The sequence below is a fragment of the Halichoerus grypus genome, chromosome 8, assembly GCF_964656455.1.
Source record: "Halichoerus grypus chromosome 8, mHalGry1.hap1.1, whole genome shotgun sequence".
NCBI lineage: Eukaryota > Metazoa > Chordata > Mammalia > Carnivora > Phocidae > Halichoerus > Halichoerus grypus.
Genome location: NC_135719.1, coordinates 766,553 through 784,578, shown reverse-complemented (window position 1 = coordinate 784,578; position 18,026 = coordinate 766,553). Strand labels below are relative to the sequence as shown.

General features: G+C 54.6%; 1 protein-coding gene and 1 long non-coding RNA gene across 3 annotated transcripts in view; one reads left to right on the top strand and one right to left on the bottom strand.

Moving 5' to 3' along the window:
• Positions 1-645, top strand: part of RASGRF1 (Ras protein specific guanine nucleotide releasing factor 1) — a 101,698-nt gene extending 101,053 nt beyond the window's left edge. For both annotated transcript variants that reach the window (XM_036068685.2, XM_036068686.2), the window contains one exon: positions 488-645. In XM_036068685.2, the coding sequence (XP_035924578.1) occupies positions 488-580 (93 nt within the window). In that variant the 3' untranslated portion in view covers positions 581-645. The remainder of the gene's footprint in view (positions 1-487) is intronic.
• A 1,329-nt stretch (positions 646-1,974) lies between these two features.
• Positions 1,975-16,737, bottom strand: LOC144382825 (uncharacterized). Its single transcript, XR_013450230.1, has 7 exons — positions 16,160-16,737; positions 15,209-15,433; positions 14,492-14,596; positions 12,993-13,611; positions 11,879-11,924; positions 3,210-3,398; positions 1,975-3,120 (listed from the first exon to the last, which is right to left on the bottom strand). It is a non-coding gene; the product is annotated as an uncharacterized LOC144382825 (long non-coding RNA).
• Between the last annotated feature and the right edge of the window lie 1,289 nt (positions 16,738-18,026).

Here is an 18,026-nt window from a genome sequence, read left to right as displayed (position 1 = left end):
TTGGAGCCCAAAATCAGGGCGCCTGGGTGGCTCAGTGGGTTAAGTGTCTGCCTTAGGCTCAGGTCATGATCCCAGGGTCCTGGGATCAAGTCCCGCATCGGGCTCCCTGCTCAGCGGGAAGCCTGCTTCTCCCTCTCCCTCCACCCCTCCCCTGCTCATGCTCTCTCTCTCTCAAATAAATAATTAGAATCTTTAAAAAAATTAAAAAGCCCCAAAACATTTCATCTAGCGTTCCACCAAAGAAAGGCAGTCGAGGGTCCCGCTGACCCCCTGTGACTTAGCATTCCTGTCAGGACGATGTTCAACGACAATACCAAGACAACATGAAGACAAAACGCGGCGTGAGGCCCGTGAGCGCCGTGCGCCGGCCTGGCCGCCCCGCGGAGGGCCTGCTTCCCGGGCCCGGCGTCCGCCGTCAGGTGTCCCGGAGGCCCTGCGGCCCCGCGGCCCTGCGGCCGCTTCTCCTTCTGTCTCTTCCTCCTCTCAGGTGACCCAGTACCTGCTGGACCGGTCCTTCGTGATGGACGAGGAAAGCCTCTACGAGTCCTCGCTCCGCATGGAGCCCAAACTGCCCACCTGAAGCCGGCCGGCCCCAGCCGCACCACGGACACGCTCTGTGTGATGTTGTACATAGTCGTCTGGTTCCTGGATTTTCCTCTTTAGTATGTGCTTCTCCAAGAACACCAGTCCGTTCTCGTTCTTAGATTCCTGTAGACCGGAATAGGCGCTCGGCTCCGTTTCCGACGTCGCCCTTCCCCGCGTCCCGCAGCACCTGGTTCTTTCCAACGACGACGTCCGAGTCTTCCCGGCCCCTCGCTCTCTCGGGAGGGGGGACGGAGCCCGTGCAGACACGAGCCTGGACACCGTCCTGCTTCCGGCCCGCCCCGGCCCCGGCCCCGGGCTGCGTCCGCCCCCCACCCCCGGGCGTCCTCCCAGCATGTTCCATGTAATTGTTCTAACTGGGGGGTGGGGGGAGGCGGGAGGGGACCGCACCCTGAAGTCCAGTCATTCACAGATCTTCCCGCTGATGGTGATGCCAATTTCCAAAGCAGCTTTTTCAGCCAAAATCACAGGGGTCCAAGCTCCCCCGTCTCCCAGTAACCCGGACGGAGGGGTGTCCCCTCCACCGAGGACCACGCCCCGTGTCACCAGCACCACCACCTCGTGCCGGCACTGCGTGCTGCGCGCTCTAGGACTCACACCAGGTAGCATGAGTAGCCGTCTCCGTGAACCCCGGGCGAGGCCCCGGAGCGCCCCGAGGGACACGGAGTCACAACACAAGGTCGCGCTGGCCTGCGCTGACCGCGGCCCGGCGTTCACTGCAAGTCGGGGACACAGAACACGTCACTCCTCCTCTCCTAGCTGCCCAATGGTCACTCCAAGCTTCCGTTGAGATGCTCTGAGTCTGTCTGCTTTGTGAAAATAGTACCACACCGTAGAACTAGGGAATCAATAACCGAGTGTTTTTATCGCATATACTGTGGTCCCGTCTGAGCGCCTTCTAGCAGGAATATAGTACCGTAGTGCTTATTCTGTGAATACTACCGTCGATTTTTTACACTGTACAGTAGAGAGAGCGCGGGTTCACTCAAGCGGCAGGCATGCTCACGACGACAAACAACTTCTGCTGTAAGCAATACCTAGTGGTATGAGAATTCTATTTCAAGTCCTACAATATTTCAACTTACAGCTTGTTTGGAAAAAAAAAGAAATTTCCATTTTTGTAAAAATATATGTTTCCTGATTACCTCTTGCTAATAAATCTCTTCTATCTCAGGGTGAACAGTGACTTTTGATGGGTTTCATTCGTTCACTCAAAGGGTATCTGAGGAGTCCCTGGTCCTTAGCAGACCGCTGGGCTGGGGCTGGAGATCCAGAGTGACAAGGACATGGACCCTGCCCTTGGGGACTCGTGGTCTGATGAGGGAGACCGTTTAGGTGATCTGCTACCCCTGGGACAAATCACCCCAACACTTTAATGGCTTGAAACAGTTTCTGTTAGGTTTCTGAGTCCTGGGGGTTGAGGATGGGGCTCTCCTGAGGTCACGGTCACAGCAGCTGGGGTTACTGAAGGCTCGACTGGGCGGGGCGTCCAGTGGCTGGAAGTTGATGTTGGCTGGGGGCTGAGCTGAGGCTGTCCCCCCAGCACCCTCACCTGGCCTCTCCGTGTGGCTTGGGTTCCTCAGGGTGGCTGCTGGGTCCCAAGAGCCACCTTCCAAGAGGCTCGGGCAAAAGCTGCAAGGCTACTTATGACCCAGCCTCAGACTCCAACATCCCAGGGATCCAGCATGTCACCAAGGCCCGCTGGGTCACAAGGGAAGGGGACCAAGCTGCTCCTCCTAACAGGAAGTGGAGCAAAGGATTTGCAGCATCTTTCAGTCTCGAGACAGATCACTTGAGCCTCTGTCAGAGGATGGGGCGGGAAGGGCCGTGGGGACACCAAGGAGGAAAGGGCACGTGGTGGGGGGTTGGAGAAAGCCCCACAGAGTTACGAGGAGGTGGGATAGGCAAGGGTGACTTGCCAGGCAGAGCAGATGGGGAGGGCACCCCAGGCAGAGAAAGCCCAGAAGCGTGAGAGAGTGCTCTTGCTCGGGAAGGGCTAGTGTGAGTGTGTAACACAGAGGTGGAGGTGAGATGGGGGACATCAGGACATGGGAAGCCCGGGGGACGAGAATTCCCAGAGGGGAGGGCAGCTCCTGACTGGGACCAGCAGCCCTGGCCACCAGCCGAAGCCCCCAACGGCGACAGAGGGTGAGCGGGAATGCGCCGAGGAAGAAGGGTCTGAGCCCCACACCCACGCCCCGGGGGGAGCAGCCGGGGGCACCCCTGACCATCTCCCGTGGGGGCCGGGGCCAGCACGCCACCCTCAGTTACAGGCACGAAGCCCAAAGTAGGGCAAGACCCACTTCCGGAACCTCCCAGGGCCACCTTCCCTCGGACCCACGGCCGGCGGGCGCAGCTGCCCTTGCGGTCTCTGCAGGCACTCTTCATCCCACTTTTGCTGTGACCTGAGAGGGACGGTTCCACAGGACCCGGCTGGTGGTGACCGCCCGCTGCACCACTTACCTGCTGGTGAGCCCAGCCAAGTCACTCAACCTCTCTGAGCCTCAACTTCTTCATCTGAAAAATGGGGATGAGAATACCTCATCCTAGAATAGGATTAAATGAGCTAACTCACGGAAAGTGCTTAGCACAGGATGAACAGTTACCAGTAGGGGAGAACCGGTACGTTTTGAGGTCCACAGGAGGGCGTACGGGAAACATGCTTCTTCAAAGTGAAGCCACGAGCCGTTACCCCTTCTGGCATCGAAGGCCGTGCCAGGGTCCGTGGGCCTTGCCTACCTGGACGTCCCCGAGGTCCAGGCGTGGCTGAGCTTGCGGTCCCCTTCCTCGCCGTCCTAGGAAGGAAGGCAAAAGCCCAACTGGGTGTCCTTGGCCTCCCGGCCTCAGGACAGGGACCGCCTGGCCCTTCTGCCCCCATGAGCAGACCCTGAGGCGGCGGATGCACCAGACCAGAGCCCGGGGTGCGTCCATTCCTGATGGGAAGGCAGCTCGCTGCACAGTGCTGCTCCCCAGGGGGCGTCTGGAGGCATTCTGGGGGTTCAGGGTTGGTCACGGAGGTGGGTGGAGATGGGGACAGCAGCTCACATGGCGCGGTGCACAGGCCCTCCACCCCAAAGTTACCCAGAATGCCCCGCGCTCAGCCAGAATGCCCAGGTTCAAATCCCCGTCTGGCCACTCACCAGCCGTATGACCTTGGGCAAGTTATGTCACCGCTCTGTGCCTCGGTTTCCCCTTCTGTAAACCATGGACGATAACACTGCCCGCGTTGCCGTGACGATTCGGTGACATCATGAGCACAAGGCAAGCGCCTGCCTGATGACCCCTGGCTGTCATTCCTTCGTGAAGTATTTACAGAACACTCGGGCCCCGTGGACTCCAGGAGAAGCGATGCAGTCAGGGTCCCCGCCCCCCGCCAGGCTCGCGCTCTGCTAGTTTCGGAAATGCCCCAGGGCAGGGTGGTAAGTGCCATGAGGACGATCAGGCAGGGGGGTCGGGAGGAGGCCGAGACCCCCGACCTGACCCAGATAACGCAAGACCGCGATGTCACCGTCCCAGCATTGGCGAGGTCACCACTCATGAATGCAGGTGCTCAGGATCAGGGTCAGGCGCTGGGCGGTGCTCGGAGCTGTTTTGGGGCAGGACTAAAGTGAGGCCCAAGGAACGCCACCCCCCCCACCAGGTGTCAAGTTTAAGGGCTGCCAAAAATCTCTATAGTAAAGGTAACATTCTAATGCTTTTAAAAAGTCAAAATCAACGCAAGCATCCGTGATGCACCAAATTTGAGCATTTGCAAAGCAAACAGGATCAGTGTCACTGATCTGTCGGTTGGCCCCAGGCTCCCGTGGGGCCTGAAGAGGCAGGTTGCTGTCACACGATACGACGGTGCCGCCCAGACCCACGCACGCTCCAAGCATGCATCAAACTCCCGCGTGTGCATACCTGGTGAGCATCATCCCACCCCGTTCCTGACCTCCTGGAGCTCCTGACCCAGCTCGGGCAGGACACCCACACAGCCAGTAACCCGCAGGTTTCCAGCTACAGCCGCACCTCCCTCCTGCTTCAGACCATCTGGCCAACCATCTGGAAGCCGTCCTCCTGGGGGGGACCCACTGCCACCTGCACTCAAGTGGACCGAACCGACCTCAGCAGCTTCCCGCCCCAGCCCGGCCTCCTCGGCACCCCACCCGGTTGTGCAAGCCGGAAACCCAGAGGTCACCCCTGACTCCCACTTGCAGAGGGTCCCATGGCTCCTAATCACCTTCCAGGCAGGTGGCAGCTCGTACCCGCCCCTGCCAGCACCCTGGGCCAGCGTTCTCCAACTACAGGACCCCGACACTCTTCAAAACTGCCGAGAACTCTGGGGTGCCTTGGTGGCTCAGCCTTCGGCTCAGGTCTTGATCTCAGGGTCCTGGGATGGAGCCCCTGCATCGGGCTCCCTGCTCAGCGGGGAGTCTGCTTCTCCCTCTGCTGCTCCCCCTGCTTGTGTTCTCTCTGTCTCAGATAAATAAATAAATATCTTAAAAAAAAAAAAACCTCTTGCGAATTCCCCCCCAAAACCCATATAAGTGGGTTATATCAGTCGCTATAATTGTAGTTACTGGTTAGTGTATTCAAAACTAAAACTTCAGGAAAGTCTTTAAATAATTATTTGTTAAATCCATTTAAAAATAACGCCACCACAGCAATCCCACGCCTGGGTGTGTGCTCAGAGAACAGGCAGCAGGTTCCCGAAGATAAACCGCACCCGCCTTCACAGCAGTGGGAAGGAGTCAGCGGCCCGAGTGCCCGTCGGTGCATGAACGATAAACACGCATGGTCTCTACACACAATGCGGCCTCGAAAGGGAAGTGTGGCGGGGCCGCCGGGGTGCGCCAGCCCCTCCCTCCGCGGGTCCCAGGTGGACCAGGCTCGGCCACGCGCCGCTGACAGAATCGAAGGCAGAGAGACAGACAGGAAAGGGATTCATTTCAGGGGGGCCGGCACCGGGAAGACAGCGGGCCAGCGTCCAAAGTGAGGAAAACACCTCCAGGTCTATAGGAGGAGAATGTGGGCAGGTGGGCGGTGAAGGTCAGGTCCATCCCTGTCTCGGGGTCGGTCACGGGGCTCGCGCGGGCTCAGGGCAGTCCTGACTGCTCGAGGGGGCGGTTTCTGTTCCCATCACGGGATGCTCTGGTCTTTCGCCCAGGTTAAGAGATAAGCCGGAAAGAAGAACAAAATCAGCAAGTACAGACTGAGGTCGAATGGAGGTGGTTGAGGTCCTCGCTCAGAAGGACGCCCGACACCTGCTCAACACGGATGCCCCCGGAGGACATGATGCCTGGTGAGATGAGCCAGTCACAAAAGGACAGATGCTGTAAGATTCCTCTCATGAGGCACCGGAGTCTCAAGCTCACACAGACAGAGAGTCGATGGTGAAGGGGGTGAGGGGGGTGACGGGGGCTGGGGACCTGCTGTGTGGTGGGGACAGGGCCTTGGCCCCCAGGATAAGGAGAGTCTGGGGGACAGGGACAGCTGTACTCGGTGCGCGTGTGTTTAATACCGCTGAGCTCTGGGCGGTCAGGATGGTAAGGTCTGTGTCCTGTGTGTTTTACCACAATCTGTAAGGTTTCATTAAATAACAAAAAGAAATCTGTGATGGATTTACATGTTAAAACAGAAACAATAAACCCAAAATGCAGTCATTCACCCACAGGACTTGCCCCAGTTTCATCCTTTCCCAAGAATGTCACCTTTTATTTTTGACCTGAAACAGCAGAAAGGCATTTGCCCACAGTTACGCAGACCTCAGCTCCCAGCCAAAGTCTCGGTGTCCGTCCGCAGGTCCGCCCTGCCCCGGGGGCTCGGAGGAGTGTGTGCTCCCACCCCCACCCCGCCCCCGCCCCCCGCTTGCCTCAGCCTCGTGTTCCTGCTCAGACACACGGACAAGGAGCCTCCCTCTGCTCGCCTCTCAGAGGAGTTCCGTAAGCGTGCCTGGGGCCGTTCTGCTAAGCAAGGGCAACCGCTCATACCAAGACCCTTAGCTGCACCACATCTACAAAGAACCGCTTCCGACAAATACCGTATGATCTCACGCATATGTGGAATTTAAGAAACAGTAGGCGCCGGGGTGGCTCAGTCGTTAAGCATCTGCCTTTGGCTCAGGTCATGATCCCGGAGTCCTGGGATCGAGCCCCACATCGGGAAGCCTGTTTCTCCCTCCCTCCCTCTCTCTCTCTCTGTCTCTCGTGAATAAATAAATAAAATCTTTAAAAAAATAAAAAAAGAAACAAAACAGATGAACATACGGGAAGGGGGACAAAAGGAGAGAGGGAGGCAAACCATAAGAGATTCTTTTTTTTTTAATATTTTATTTTATCTTTTCTTAAATTTTTTTTTTAAAGATTTTATTTATTTGTTTGACAGAGAGAGACATAGTGAGAGAGGGAACACAAGCAGGGGGAGTGGGAGAGGGAGAAGCAGGCTTCCCGCGGAGCAGGGAGCCTGATGCGGGGCTCGATCCCAGGACCCTGGGACCATGACCTGAGCCGAAGGCAGATGCTTAACGACTGAGCCACCCAGGCGCCCCACCATAAGAGATTCTTAACAATAGAGAACAGACTGAGGGTTGATGGAGGGAGGTGGGTGGGGATGGGCTGGGTGGGGGATGGGGATTAAGGGAGGCACCTGTTGTGATGAGCGCTCAGTGTTATATGTAAGTGATCAACCACTGAATTTTACTCCTGAAACCAATATTGCGCTGTATGTTAACTAAGTAAAATTTAACTAAAACTTTATTTATTTATTTACTTATTTGTTTGTTTTTAAAGGTTTTATTTAGTCATTTGAGAGGGAGAGAGAGCATGAGCAGGGGAGGGGGAGGGTGAGAAAGAGGGAGAACCAGGCTCCTCGCTGAGAAGCTCCAGCCCAGGACCCCAAGATCATGACCTGAGCCAAAGGCAGATGCTTAACCCACTGAGCCCCCCAGGTGCCCCTAAATAAAAATTTAAAGAAAAACAAAACAAATACAAAGAACCTCTTTCTATGCAAGGGTGACATTTACAGGTTCTAGGGATCAGGGCCCGATATCTTTTGGGGACCCTCATCCCGGCCCCCACCATTTCTGTCTCCCTCCACGACTCCAGGCGTGTACAACTGCGCCCACAACACAGGAGATGCTCAGTTGTTCTTACTGTAGCCAAGTGTACTTTGTTCGAAACAGTGTTTCTCAGTGTATGTTCATAACTTAATAACAATATGCTGAACCATTCTAACTTCTGTAACAATAAAGTAGCTTTGATAGGACAGTCCTCTTACGTAAATGGAGACATGATTGGAGACATGATTTAACGGAATGACGTTTCATGAGCTCCAGGCAAAGCAAATGTTGAATTATCTTGTTTAAATTAAATGGCTCTTTTGTGCTCAGTGTAAACATCACCAAGTGTGTCTGTCTCGCTAACACAGTGGATTCGTTATAGTCTAAATTACACAATTCAACTACATGTAACTCGGAATTTAAGCTGGAATATTATTGAGATACAAGCCTGACCTTCACATCCACCCATGACTATTATTTTCAAATGACAAGACACTAGGAAAAATTTAACAGAATTTTATGTTTTCAACCGGCTAAACAAACCGCAAGCAATGGACAGACCCAGTTGTCACCCTTGCTTTGCCACTTACCTGTGCATCACCGTGGGTGAGAGATTCAGGCGCACTAGGACCCACAGCCCCCACTCACGTTCTCAAGAAGAGCAGGGTGAGTGTGGACAAGCACGGCACGGGTGCCCCTGGGCGGGCAGCCGGCCTTACAAGTCCATTTCTCTCTGACAACCCCACAAGCCCACACACACAGCCCAGCATGAAGCACTAACCCTACGGGTGTGAGCCCCGCTTGTTTCTTCTTTTTTTAATCTTTATTTTTTTTAAAGATTTTATTTATTTATTTGACAGAGAGAGAGACAGCGAGAGAGGGAACACAAGCAGGGGGAGTGGGAGAGGGAGAAGCAGGCTTCCCGCTGAGCAGGGAGCCTGATGCGGGGCCCGATCCCAGGACCCTGGGATCACGACTGAGCCGAAGGCAGACGCTTAACGACTGAGCCACCCAGGCGCCCCTACTCCACTTGTTTCTGTCCATCGCTTTGCGCCCTGAAAACTGCCCCAGCTGCGTTCTGGGATTTGCTGCCCCAGCCCGAGGGGTCAGGGAAGGGGCATGAGCCGGACTGCAGCGGAGCCCTGCCCTCCGTCAGCACCTGCTGGTCAGCAGAAGCTCCGTGCCACATTCAGGCTGTGCAGGCTGGTGGGGCAGGGGGGTGGCTGTCGCCAAACTGCGACAGGGACAGACAGCACGCCAATGACCAGGCTTCCTTCAAGGGGAAACAGACCACCTGTGGGGTGAGTGTCTGGGGACACGGAACAAGGGCCAGCTTAGCAATCTGCGGCTGAGCGGACGGTGGTGCCAGAAGTCACAGAACGCGTGTCCACGCAGAGTGGGGGCGTTTCCTCACCGCCCTCTCCCGTGGGCTCACCCTTTATTCTGTAGACAAGAAGGTCACCTTTGAAGAGGCTGAAATTTCCAGACCGGCACGATGGGGGGCACCTGCAGGATAAACACTCTGCCAGTCCCTTATCCAGGAAAACAAGATGCCCGGCCCTAAACAGCCCTTCCTTCCCTGCCGCTGACTTCCTGGCCCTCCCTCCTGTCAAGGCCCCCATCGTGCTGGTGAGTTGGGGACGTGCTGCCCCACCCAGGAGTCACCGAATAAAGCACACATCTACAAATTTGCTCGGATGACTTCTGTTTTTCAACAGACATAAACAGCCTATTTTTTTAATGATAAATCACTGAATTTAAAAAAATAATAATTCAGTGAGGGAAAATAGCATCACTGTACATTTTTGCAAATCTCCTTCACGTCTGGCTGAAACAAAAGCATGGCATTCCCGTATCTGCTTCTGCATTCAATCTGCCACACGCGATGTGGCCTCTGGGAAACCCTCCAGCGCACTCATGAGAAGTAAGAGTGGGAAAGGCACACAATGTGTTAGGGTGACTGATGTGGGAACAAAGGCAGAAGGAAAATGATTGCATTCCCTTACTCCCTCCAGCCCATTGACAAGTCCTTGAAAAAGGCAGAGTGCCCTTCGTCCAGGAGCTCAGCTGCCTCGATGTGGACGCTTGGCTGAGGACAAGTCCGACCCCCAGGATCCCATAAGTCTACTTTAACATAGAAAAATTCTTTTGGAAACTTTCTTTATCTCAATCCTCCAAGATACGTTAACAATCATCCCCCAAGCATATAGCCCCCTGATACGCATCTGAAGTGTCTCATGACTAGGATTTCACTAGACAGTAATAAATGACCTTTTCTAACAGCAGCCGGCCTCCTCAAGGTCCTGGAAACCTTCTTTCCAAAATTCCTTAGACACTTACACTGTCCCTAACCCTTTCCCTTTGAAAGTATATAATGGGCCACCCCTCAAGACCCCAGTGCAGCACCTTCTGCCCACGGGTCCTGTCCCCGTGCTTTAATAAAACCACCTTTGTGCACCAAAGACATCTCAAGAAGTCTTTCTTGGCCGTCGGCTTCGAACCCCAACATTCTTTCCTACATCATTACTGTGAAAACTCTTTCTGCTTTCATTACACAATTGTTTATACGTCCCTGTCCTCCCCACTAACTTGTAAACTGCACGAGGGGGAAAACGCTCATCACGGCCGAGCACAGAGCCTGGTCTACAGGGAATGGTTGTTGAAGGAATGAACAGGATCTTTGCTACTCAAAATGTGATCCCTAAACCAACAACATCAGCATTGGGAATCTGTTATAAACGCAGGATCTCAGGCCCTGCCCCAGGCCTCCTGAGTCAGAATCCGCATTTTAACAACATCCCTGTGCGTGTATCCCCAGGTGATTTGTCTCAGAAGCACCAGACTGGAGAATAATACACCAAAGCCTCACCAAGCAAATGTCGCCCCAGCCCCGGGTACGACCTCATCACCCCCTAATCCCACACGAACCACCCAGACCACACTATCAGCTGGTATCAATCATGGTTAACTCTACTCAGTGTCGCCTGGGACTGTGATAGACAGATAGTCCTCCAGGGACGTCCATGCCCTAATCCCTAGAACCTGTGACTATATTATGTTGGCAAAAGGGATTTTGCAGATGAAATTAAGGTTACAGGCTTTAAATTAGGAAGATTAGCCTTGATTATCACGGGGGCCCCGACCTAATCCCATATATCCTTAAAAGTAGAGCCCTTTCTCCAGCTGGAGGCAGAGAGACGGTGCAGAGGAGGACTCCCCACTTCCGCTGGCTGGAAGACGGGGAGGGGGGGAACAGAGACACATGTGGCCTTGTGCTGCGAGGCCCCAGCCCACGGCCAGCAAGGAACCAGAGCCCTTAGTCCCGCAACCGCAGGAACTAAACTCTGCCCAAGTTGGGATGAGTTTGGGAAGGATTCTCCCCCCAGAACCTGTACATAAAAGCCCAGGCCCTTGGGGCGCCTGGGTGGCTCAGTCCATTGAGCATCTGCCTTCGGCTCAGGTCATGATCTCAGGGTCCTGGGATTGAGCCCCATGTCAGGAGCAGGGAACCTGCTTTTCTCTCTCCCTCTGCCCCTGCTTGTGCGCTCTCTCTCTCAAAATGAATAAAATCATACCTACATACATGCCCGCCCAGGCCCACGGACCCCCAATTCCGGGCGTCTGAGACCTGAACAGAGGAATCAGCGTGCCCACCTGAGCACTGACCTCCAGAACGGAGCTGATACATTGACATTGTTTTTAAGCCCCTAAGGTTGTGATCATTTGTGACCGCAGCAACAGTGACCCATCTGGGAATGCCGGTGCGGTGGGCACCATCATCCTCCCGCACGGGGAAGGGGCCGAGGCTGTCACACGGCACGTGGCAGCCCGGGGCTGCTGGGTGGCTGCCAGAGCGGACTCTGACATCAGGTCTGCTGGTCTGCAGCGCCCCCCAGCACCCCCACCGCCCTGCCCCCGCTGACGCAGCTCCCCCTGCCCGGAGCACCATCCCACCTTCCCAAACCCCACCCTTCTGCACTGTCCCTCCAGGACGTCTTCCTGAATTTTCTCCAGGCCAGCGCTTCATCTGCCCCATCTCAGGCCTGCCGATGGCTCATGCCACAGACCTGTGTCACCTCCCTCCGATGAGACCCCACACAGGCAGGACGCCTGCCGTCTCCTGCAGCTCCCAGCACCCCCGACCCACCAGCGCTGCTCCGGAGTCAGGCCCACTTCCAAGTGGGGCTGCAAGGAAGGGACTGAAGGGAAAACAGATAAAGCGGACTCCACCAACATTACCAACTCGGTGCGTCCAAGGACGTCATTGAGAAAGCCGAAGGACAACCTACAGAAGGGGGGAAATATTTTCAAAAATCACATATCTGGTAAGAGTTTAGTATCCAGAATATATAAAACACTCTTGCAGCTCAACAAAAGACAGCGAGTAAATCAATTTTAAAAAATAGGCAAAGGACCTACACAGACATTTCTCCAAAGAGATGGACAAACAGCCAACAAGCACATGAAAACATGTTCAACAACATTAGTCACGAAGGAAATGCAAATCACAACCACAATGAGATAGCGCTTCACACCCACTCAGAGGGCTATGATTACAGCCCAAAAACCCCCAGAAAATTACGGGTCTCCGCAAGAGAAATGGAGACCCGCTCTCACTGCTGGGGCACTGAGACAAGATGCAGCCTCTGTGGGAAAGGGTCTGGCAGGTGCTCAGGGAGGTAAACACGGGGTTCCCATGGGATCCAGTGATGCCCTGGCCAGGTGTCTCCCCACAAATGTTCACAGCAGCTGCATCCGCAACAACCAAAAGGTGGAAACAGCCCAAGTGTCCACCAACAGAGGAATGAATACACAAAATGTGGTCTATCCATTCAGTGGGCTGTTATTCAGCCTTAAACAAAAATTGGGGCACCTGGCGGGCTCAGGCGGTAGAGCATGGGACTCTGAGTTTCAGCTCAGGTCATGATCTCAGGGTCATGAGATTGAGCCTCACGTCGGGCTCCCTGCTCAGCGGGGAGTCTGCTTCTCCCTCTCCTTCTGCCTTTTCCCACTCCTTCCTCTCTCTCTCTCTCTCTCTCTCTCAGAAGAATAAAATAAAATAAAATATACTGATACATGCTACAGTTTAGAACCTCAAAAACATGATGTTAAGAAGCCACACACAAGGGGCGCCTGGGTGGCTCAGTCGTTAAGCGTCTGCCTTCGGCTCAGGTCATGATCCCAGGGTCCTGGGATCGAGCCCCATATCGGGCTCCCTGCTCCGCGGGAAGCCTGCTTCTCCCTCTCCCACTCCCCCTGCTTGTGTTCCCTCTCTCACTGTGTCTCTCTCTGTCAAATAAATAAAATCTTTGAAAAAAAAAAAAAAAAAAAGAAGCCACACACAAAATGTCACCTGGTATAGGAGTCCCTTTATATAAAACATCCAGAACAGGCAAATTCCCAGAGACAGAAAACAGATTCGTGTCTGAGGGGGAATTTGGGGTGGAGGAAATGAGCAGTGGTTACCTCACGGGCGTGGGAGGTTCTGCAGGGATGATAAAGTTTTGAAACCAGATGGGGGTGGTGGTTGCACAACCCTGTGAACGTGCTAAGTGCCCTGAACTGCACACTTTAAATGTTTCATTTCATTTTATTTGAATTTCAGCTCAAAAAAAATGAGAGCGAGACGGGGTGCCTGGCTGGCTCGGTCAGGAGAGCAGGCGGCTCTTCATCTCGGGGTCGTGAGTTCAAGCCCCATGTTGGGCGTGGAGTCTACTTAAAAAATAAAAGAGGGAGAGAGAGAACTGAATGCAAGTATCCATTGAGAAGCACTCCAGCTGTGATCAGAAACCCTTTAGATCGGTTCGCGGGATGCCACTGAGTGCGCACTTCAGACCGCTGGGCTGTGAGCTGCCTAGACGTCCCGGCAGCCGGAAGACGCAGCAGCAAGAGAGACGGGGTCTAGTCAGAGAGCTTCTCGGCCGGAGTGTCTCAAGCGGGGCCTTCTGTGGGCAGGAACGCAAGGGGTCTGACTGAGAGAAGAGGAGGGGCCAGGTGTCAGACGAGGAAGGGTCCGAATGATGGCTGGCGGGGCCCCGGGGACCAGGCCAGGGAGGTATCCCATCCCTCAGGCAGCCCCTCGTGAGCCCCCTTGCACCTGCAAGCGTGTGTGTTCACTGTGCAATTGTGACCCACACTCAGGCCAAGTGACTCATGCCAGAAACAGGCAAGGCCATTTCTCGTTGCCAGGACGGGAGGGCGACAATGTGCTGCTCGCAGGGCCAGGGGCCCGGCCGACCTGCGGATCCTCTCCTGGGTCTGGGCCCTCCGCCGGCCCCACCTGCTGCTTCCTCTCCCTCGGTTTCCCCTGAGCCTCGAGCCCAACCACAAACCCATACACCCATTCCTGTTCCTCTCGTGCTGACTGCAATCGCATCAGGAGGGGAGCCCAGCACCTCCAAACCTCTCTCATCCGGGACCCAGGGCCCTTCAAATGTCACCTTTAATGCCCCAGCCTGTCACTATCGGACTCAGAACGAATGATGTCAGCTACTGCGGCTGTTGCTGCTGCATTTACATTGCGCTTGCTGTATACCAGGCCCTGGGCGTGAGCCCCAGCACCCCGGTATCTCCACGGCGGAGGGCAAGATACAGGAAACCTGACTTTCAAAATACTTAACCACCAGTATAGCCCGGCCCATGACCACTCAGACTAACAGCCTAACGGGCACAAGCTGGCTGAAAATCAACCAGCTCTGCGAGACGCTCTCCAAAACACTAAGGGAGAAAGCATAACAGTGTGTGGTGCACATTATTAATTTGGGGGTTCTGGAAGAGGAAGTTTCTGTAGAGGACAGAGGACAAGACGAGAACAGAGAGGGAGCTGGGGGTTGTGCCCCACAAGGAGCTCACCTGTAGACTGATGAGGACTGCAGTGGTGGTGGACACTACAAGCAGAATAGGGATGTATCATAGGAGGTCTTAAGTGATGGGCAAAGGAGTGTAGACAGTGAGAATCTGTGGACAACAAGAGATTGAAGGAGGCTCTGTACGAGAAATGACTGGAGGCACACATGCTCTGGGCTCCTGCCACCGAGCTCCTGCCTCCCCTAGATGCAAGAGCAAAACCAACTGAGCAGGGGAAGTGTGGGAGCTTGCAGAAAAGTCCAGAAACTGCTGCTCCCTCACAGGGCCGGGACTAGGGTGGACGAAGTGAGACACACCCCTCGGGTGCAAAATGGAAGGGAGTGCCAAAAAAACAAAAAACAAAAAACAGAGTAATCAAGATAAACTATATTTGAGTGCAATATTTTTAAAAATAAAAAAATTAGGGGCACCTGGGTGGCTCAGTCGTTAAGCGTCTGCCTTCGGCTCAGGTCATGATCCCAGGGTCCTGGGATCGAGCCCCGCATCAGGCTCCCTGCTCAGCGGGAAGCCTGCTTCTCCCTCTCCCACTCCCCCTGCTGTGTTCCCTCTCTCGCTGTGTCTCTCTCTGTCAAATAAATAAAATCTTTGAAAAAATATAAAAAAATAAAAAAATTAATGCCAAAAATCCGTGATGAACAAAGTATCACTAATAACTAAAACACTGATGGGTATCTAACCCTTCCCTCCTACAACATAACCTACTGCCTTCGCGCCAGTCCTGGCTTTGATGAACTGCAGCTTCTGGACTTTTCTGAGAGCCTTCACACTTCTGGCTGTAGCTGCCACATCTCCAGGGCATAGCCAGGGGTGCTTGCGGACTTCTCAGGGCACAAATGATGACTTCTCTTGCAGTCAGAGGACATTTCCAGGACAACTTCTCTGGCCCACAGCGCAGGTGGTAACCAAGATGACTAAGCAGAGTGTCTCCTGGTGGATGATGGAACAAGCAAGAGGTCTGAGTTCCTATGAACCTCCCTGATGTGGACTTATACCCCTCCTGTATTCCTTACCTTTCCCCCTTGGCAGGCCCTTTGGTCACTCACCTCTATATCTACCCGTCCATCTATCATCCATCCCTTCCTTCCATCCATCTATCCATCCACCCCTTCCTTCCATCCATCCTTCCTTCTATCCATCTATCCACCCCTTCCTTCCATCCGTCCATCCATCCATCCATCCATCCATTTATCCATCCACCCCTTCCTTCCATCCATCCTTCCTTCTATCCATCTATCCACCCCTTCCTTCCATCCAGCAATCCATCCATCATCCACCCATCCATCCATCCACCCATCCATCCATCCACCCTTCCATCCACCCATCCATCCATCCACCCATCCATCCATCCACCCTTCCATCCATCCAACCATCCATCCACCCTTCATCCATCCATCCATCCATCCACCCTTCCATCCATCCATCCATCCTTCCTTCCATCCATCCATCCATCCATCTATGCATCCTTCCTTCCATCCATCCAGCCAGCAAGCAATGGCCCCTTCTTTCCACTCAACCATCGTACATGCACCTCTATGGTCATCCGCCCAATCACTCAGCCAAACCTCTGTCTGCCTACTGCACAAAATCAGCATGTGGGTGTGGGTGAAGCTCCACCACCTACCAGCACACCTACCAAACTTCTCTATGCCTCACCTTCTTTATCTGGGAAGTGGGTACATGTACACTCTGACAAGCTCCATGGGGTTGTTATGAGCATGGAGCAACACAATCCATGTCAGTGGTAGCTATGAGATCACACTATTAACGCAGTTTCTACTATTACAAGATGCCAGAGGCGGGGTGCAGAAATTTATCTGGCGAGGGCTCAGCTTATCTCCTAAGAGGTTGACTCTGACAAGTGATCTGGAAAACCAGTTAAACCTGTAGCTAACAGCTGGGGATGAGCAGCAGATTTGACCTAAAGAAAAGGGATAAGCAGAGGTGGGGCAGGCAGGCGGCAGTCCCAAGAACAGTAAGTGGGAGGCTTGAGGCATGCAGGTGGTCCCCCGAGAATCCAGGAGCTGCGGTTTGGTTGGATGCCTGGCCCCTGCTGGCGCCTCAGGGGAGCGCAGACCTGGCCGGTCAGGAAAGTAGGCGGGCCTGGGCTTCGCTGTCATCCACCTGCTCCCGCGGGGCGATGCCTACTTTTGAGGAGAACTCTGGATTCGGTCGGCCAGCAGCTCAAACCCCAGCTCCGTCACTTGGTTGTGTGGCCTTGGGCAAGTTGCTTCCGTGTTTCAGTCACTTCATCTGTAGAATGGGGATAAATAGTGAGCGTTAAGAAAGTTTGTTCACAAAAAGCAGTTGGCACTGGGTCTGTCACATCCCTGAAGGCGGTAATGACTCCTGAGTGCGGAGGGTAAAAGCCGCTCCCCTCTCTCAGCCTCCCAGACCCCAGAAGTGCAAATGCGGGCCGGCCTCCTCGCCCGCCACCTGTCGCCAGAGGCGCCAGTTAACCTGAGCTCGTCACCCGGTGCACCGGGGCCCGCTGCTGCCTACCAGTTACCGCCAACTTCAAGCGACACAAATACACGATCTCACAGCTCTGAAGGTCAGACGTCCGCGCGGATTTGGCGGGCTCCTCTGCTCCTGGTCTCACACGGCCAAATTCAAGGCGTCAGCCAACCTGTCTTCCTTCTGGAGGTTCTGGGAAGGAGTCTGCTCCCCAGCCAATTCAGGTTGGTGGCAGAATTGTTGGCCGGTGGGACTAAGGTCCCTGCCTCCCCGAGAGCTGTCGGCTGGGGTCGTTCTGTTTCTGGAGGCCGCCCACGTTCTTGGCCCCCCTTCGAAGCTGGTGATGGCAGGCAAAGCCCTTCTTGGATTCAAGCTCTCGGCCCTCCTTCTGGCTCATCTCTCTGACTCTTCCGCCTTCCTCCTTGGCTTTGAAGGGCCCACGTGATTGCACTGGAGGCCTCAGATAATCCAGGACCATCAGTTAAAGTCAGCTGACTCAAAACCTTAATTTCACCTGCAAAGTCCCTTCACAGCAGTGCCCGGATTGTGCCTGGTTCGATAACCCAGGACAGAACCTTCAGACCTCTGCCCACCACCCCGGCCCAGCAGGGCCGTGTTGCCAGCGACAGTCTTCAACCCCCCCCGTGGAAGCACAGATGACCAGAACTGCGGAGAAGCCCTCACGTGGGTGATGCCCCGTGGGAGCCAGACATGCAGACAAACACCATGAAAATGGGTGCAGGTAGCCGAGGACCGAGAGCACAAGACTGAGCCCAGGTTTGGGGCGAGTCACTGCAGTGGTGTGAACCACCTGCTCAGGTCCCACAGCAGATCTGCAGTAGGACGAGAGCCAAACACTACTCTCTAACTGACCAAGCCGGTGCCTTCCACACGGCAGCTCAGACCCTCTGGAGTGATCAACGAAAGACGGTCACCAGGGACCCAGCACGGGGCAAGCCCGGGGTCTGAGATCATTAGGGCCCTTGGTCCCGCCATGCTCCAGGCAACTGGGATGGGCAGGAAGGTGAGGTGCTTCCCGCCCACCCAAAGGCCTGCAGAGAGAGGA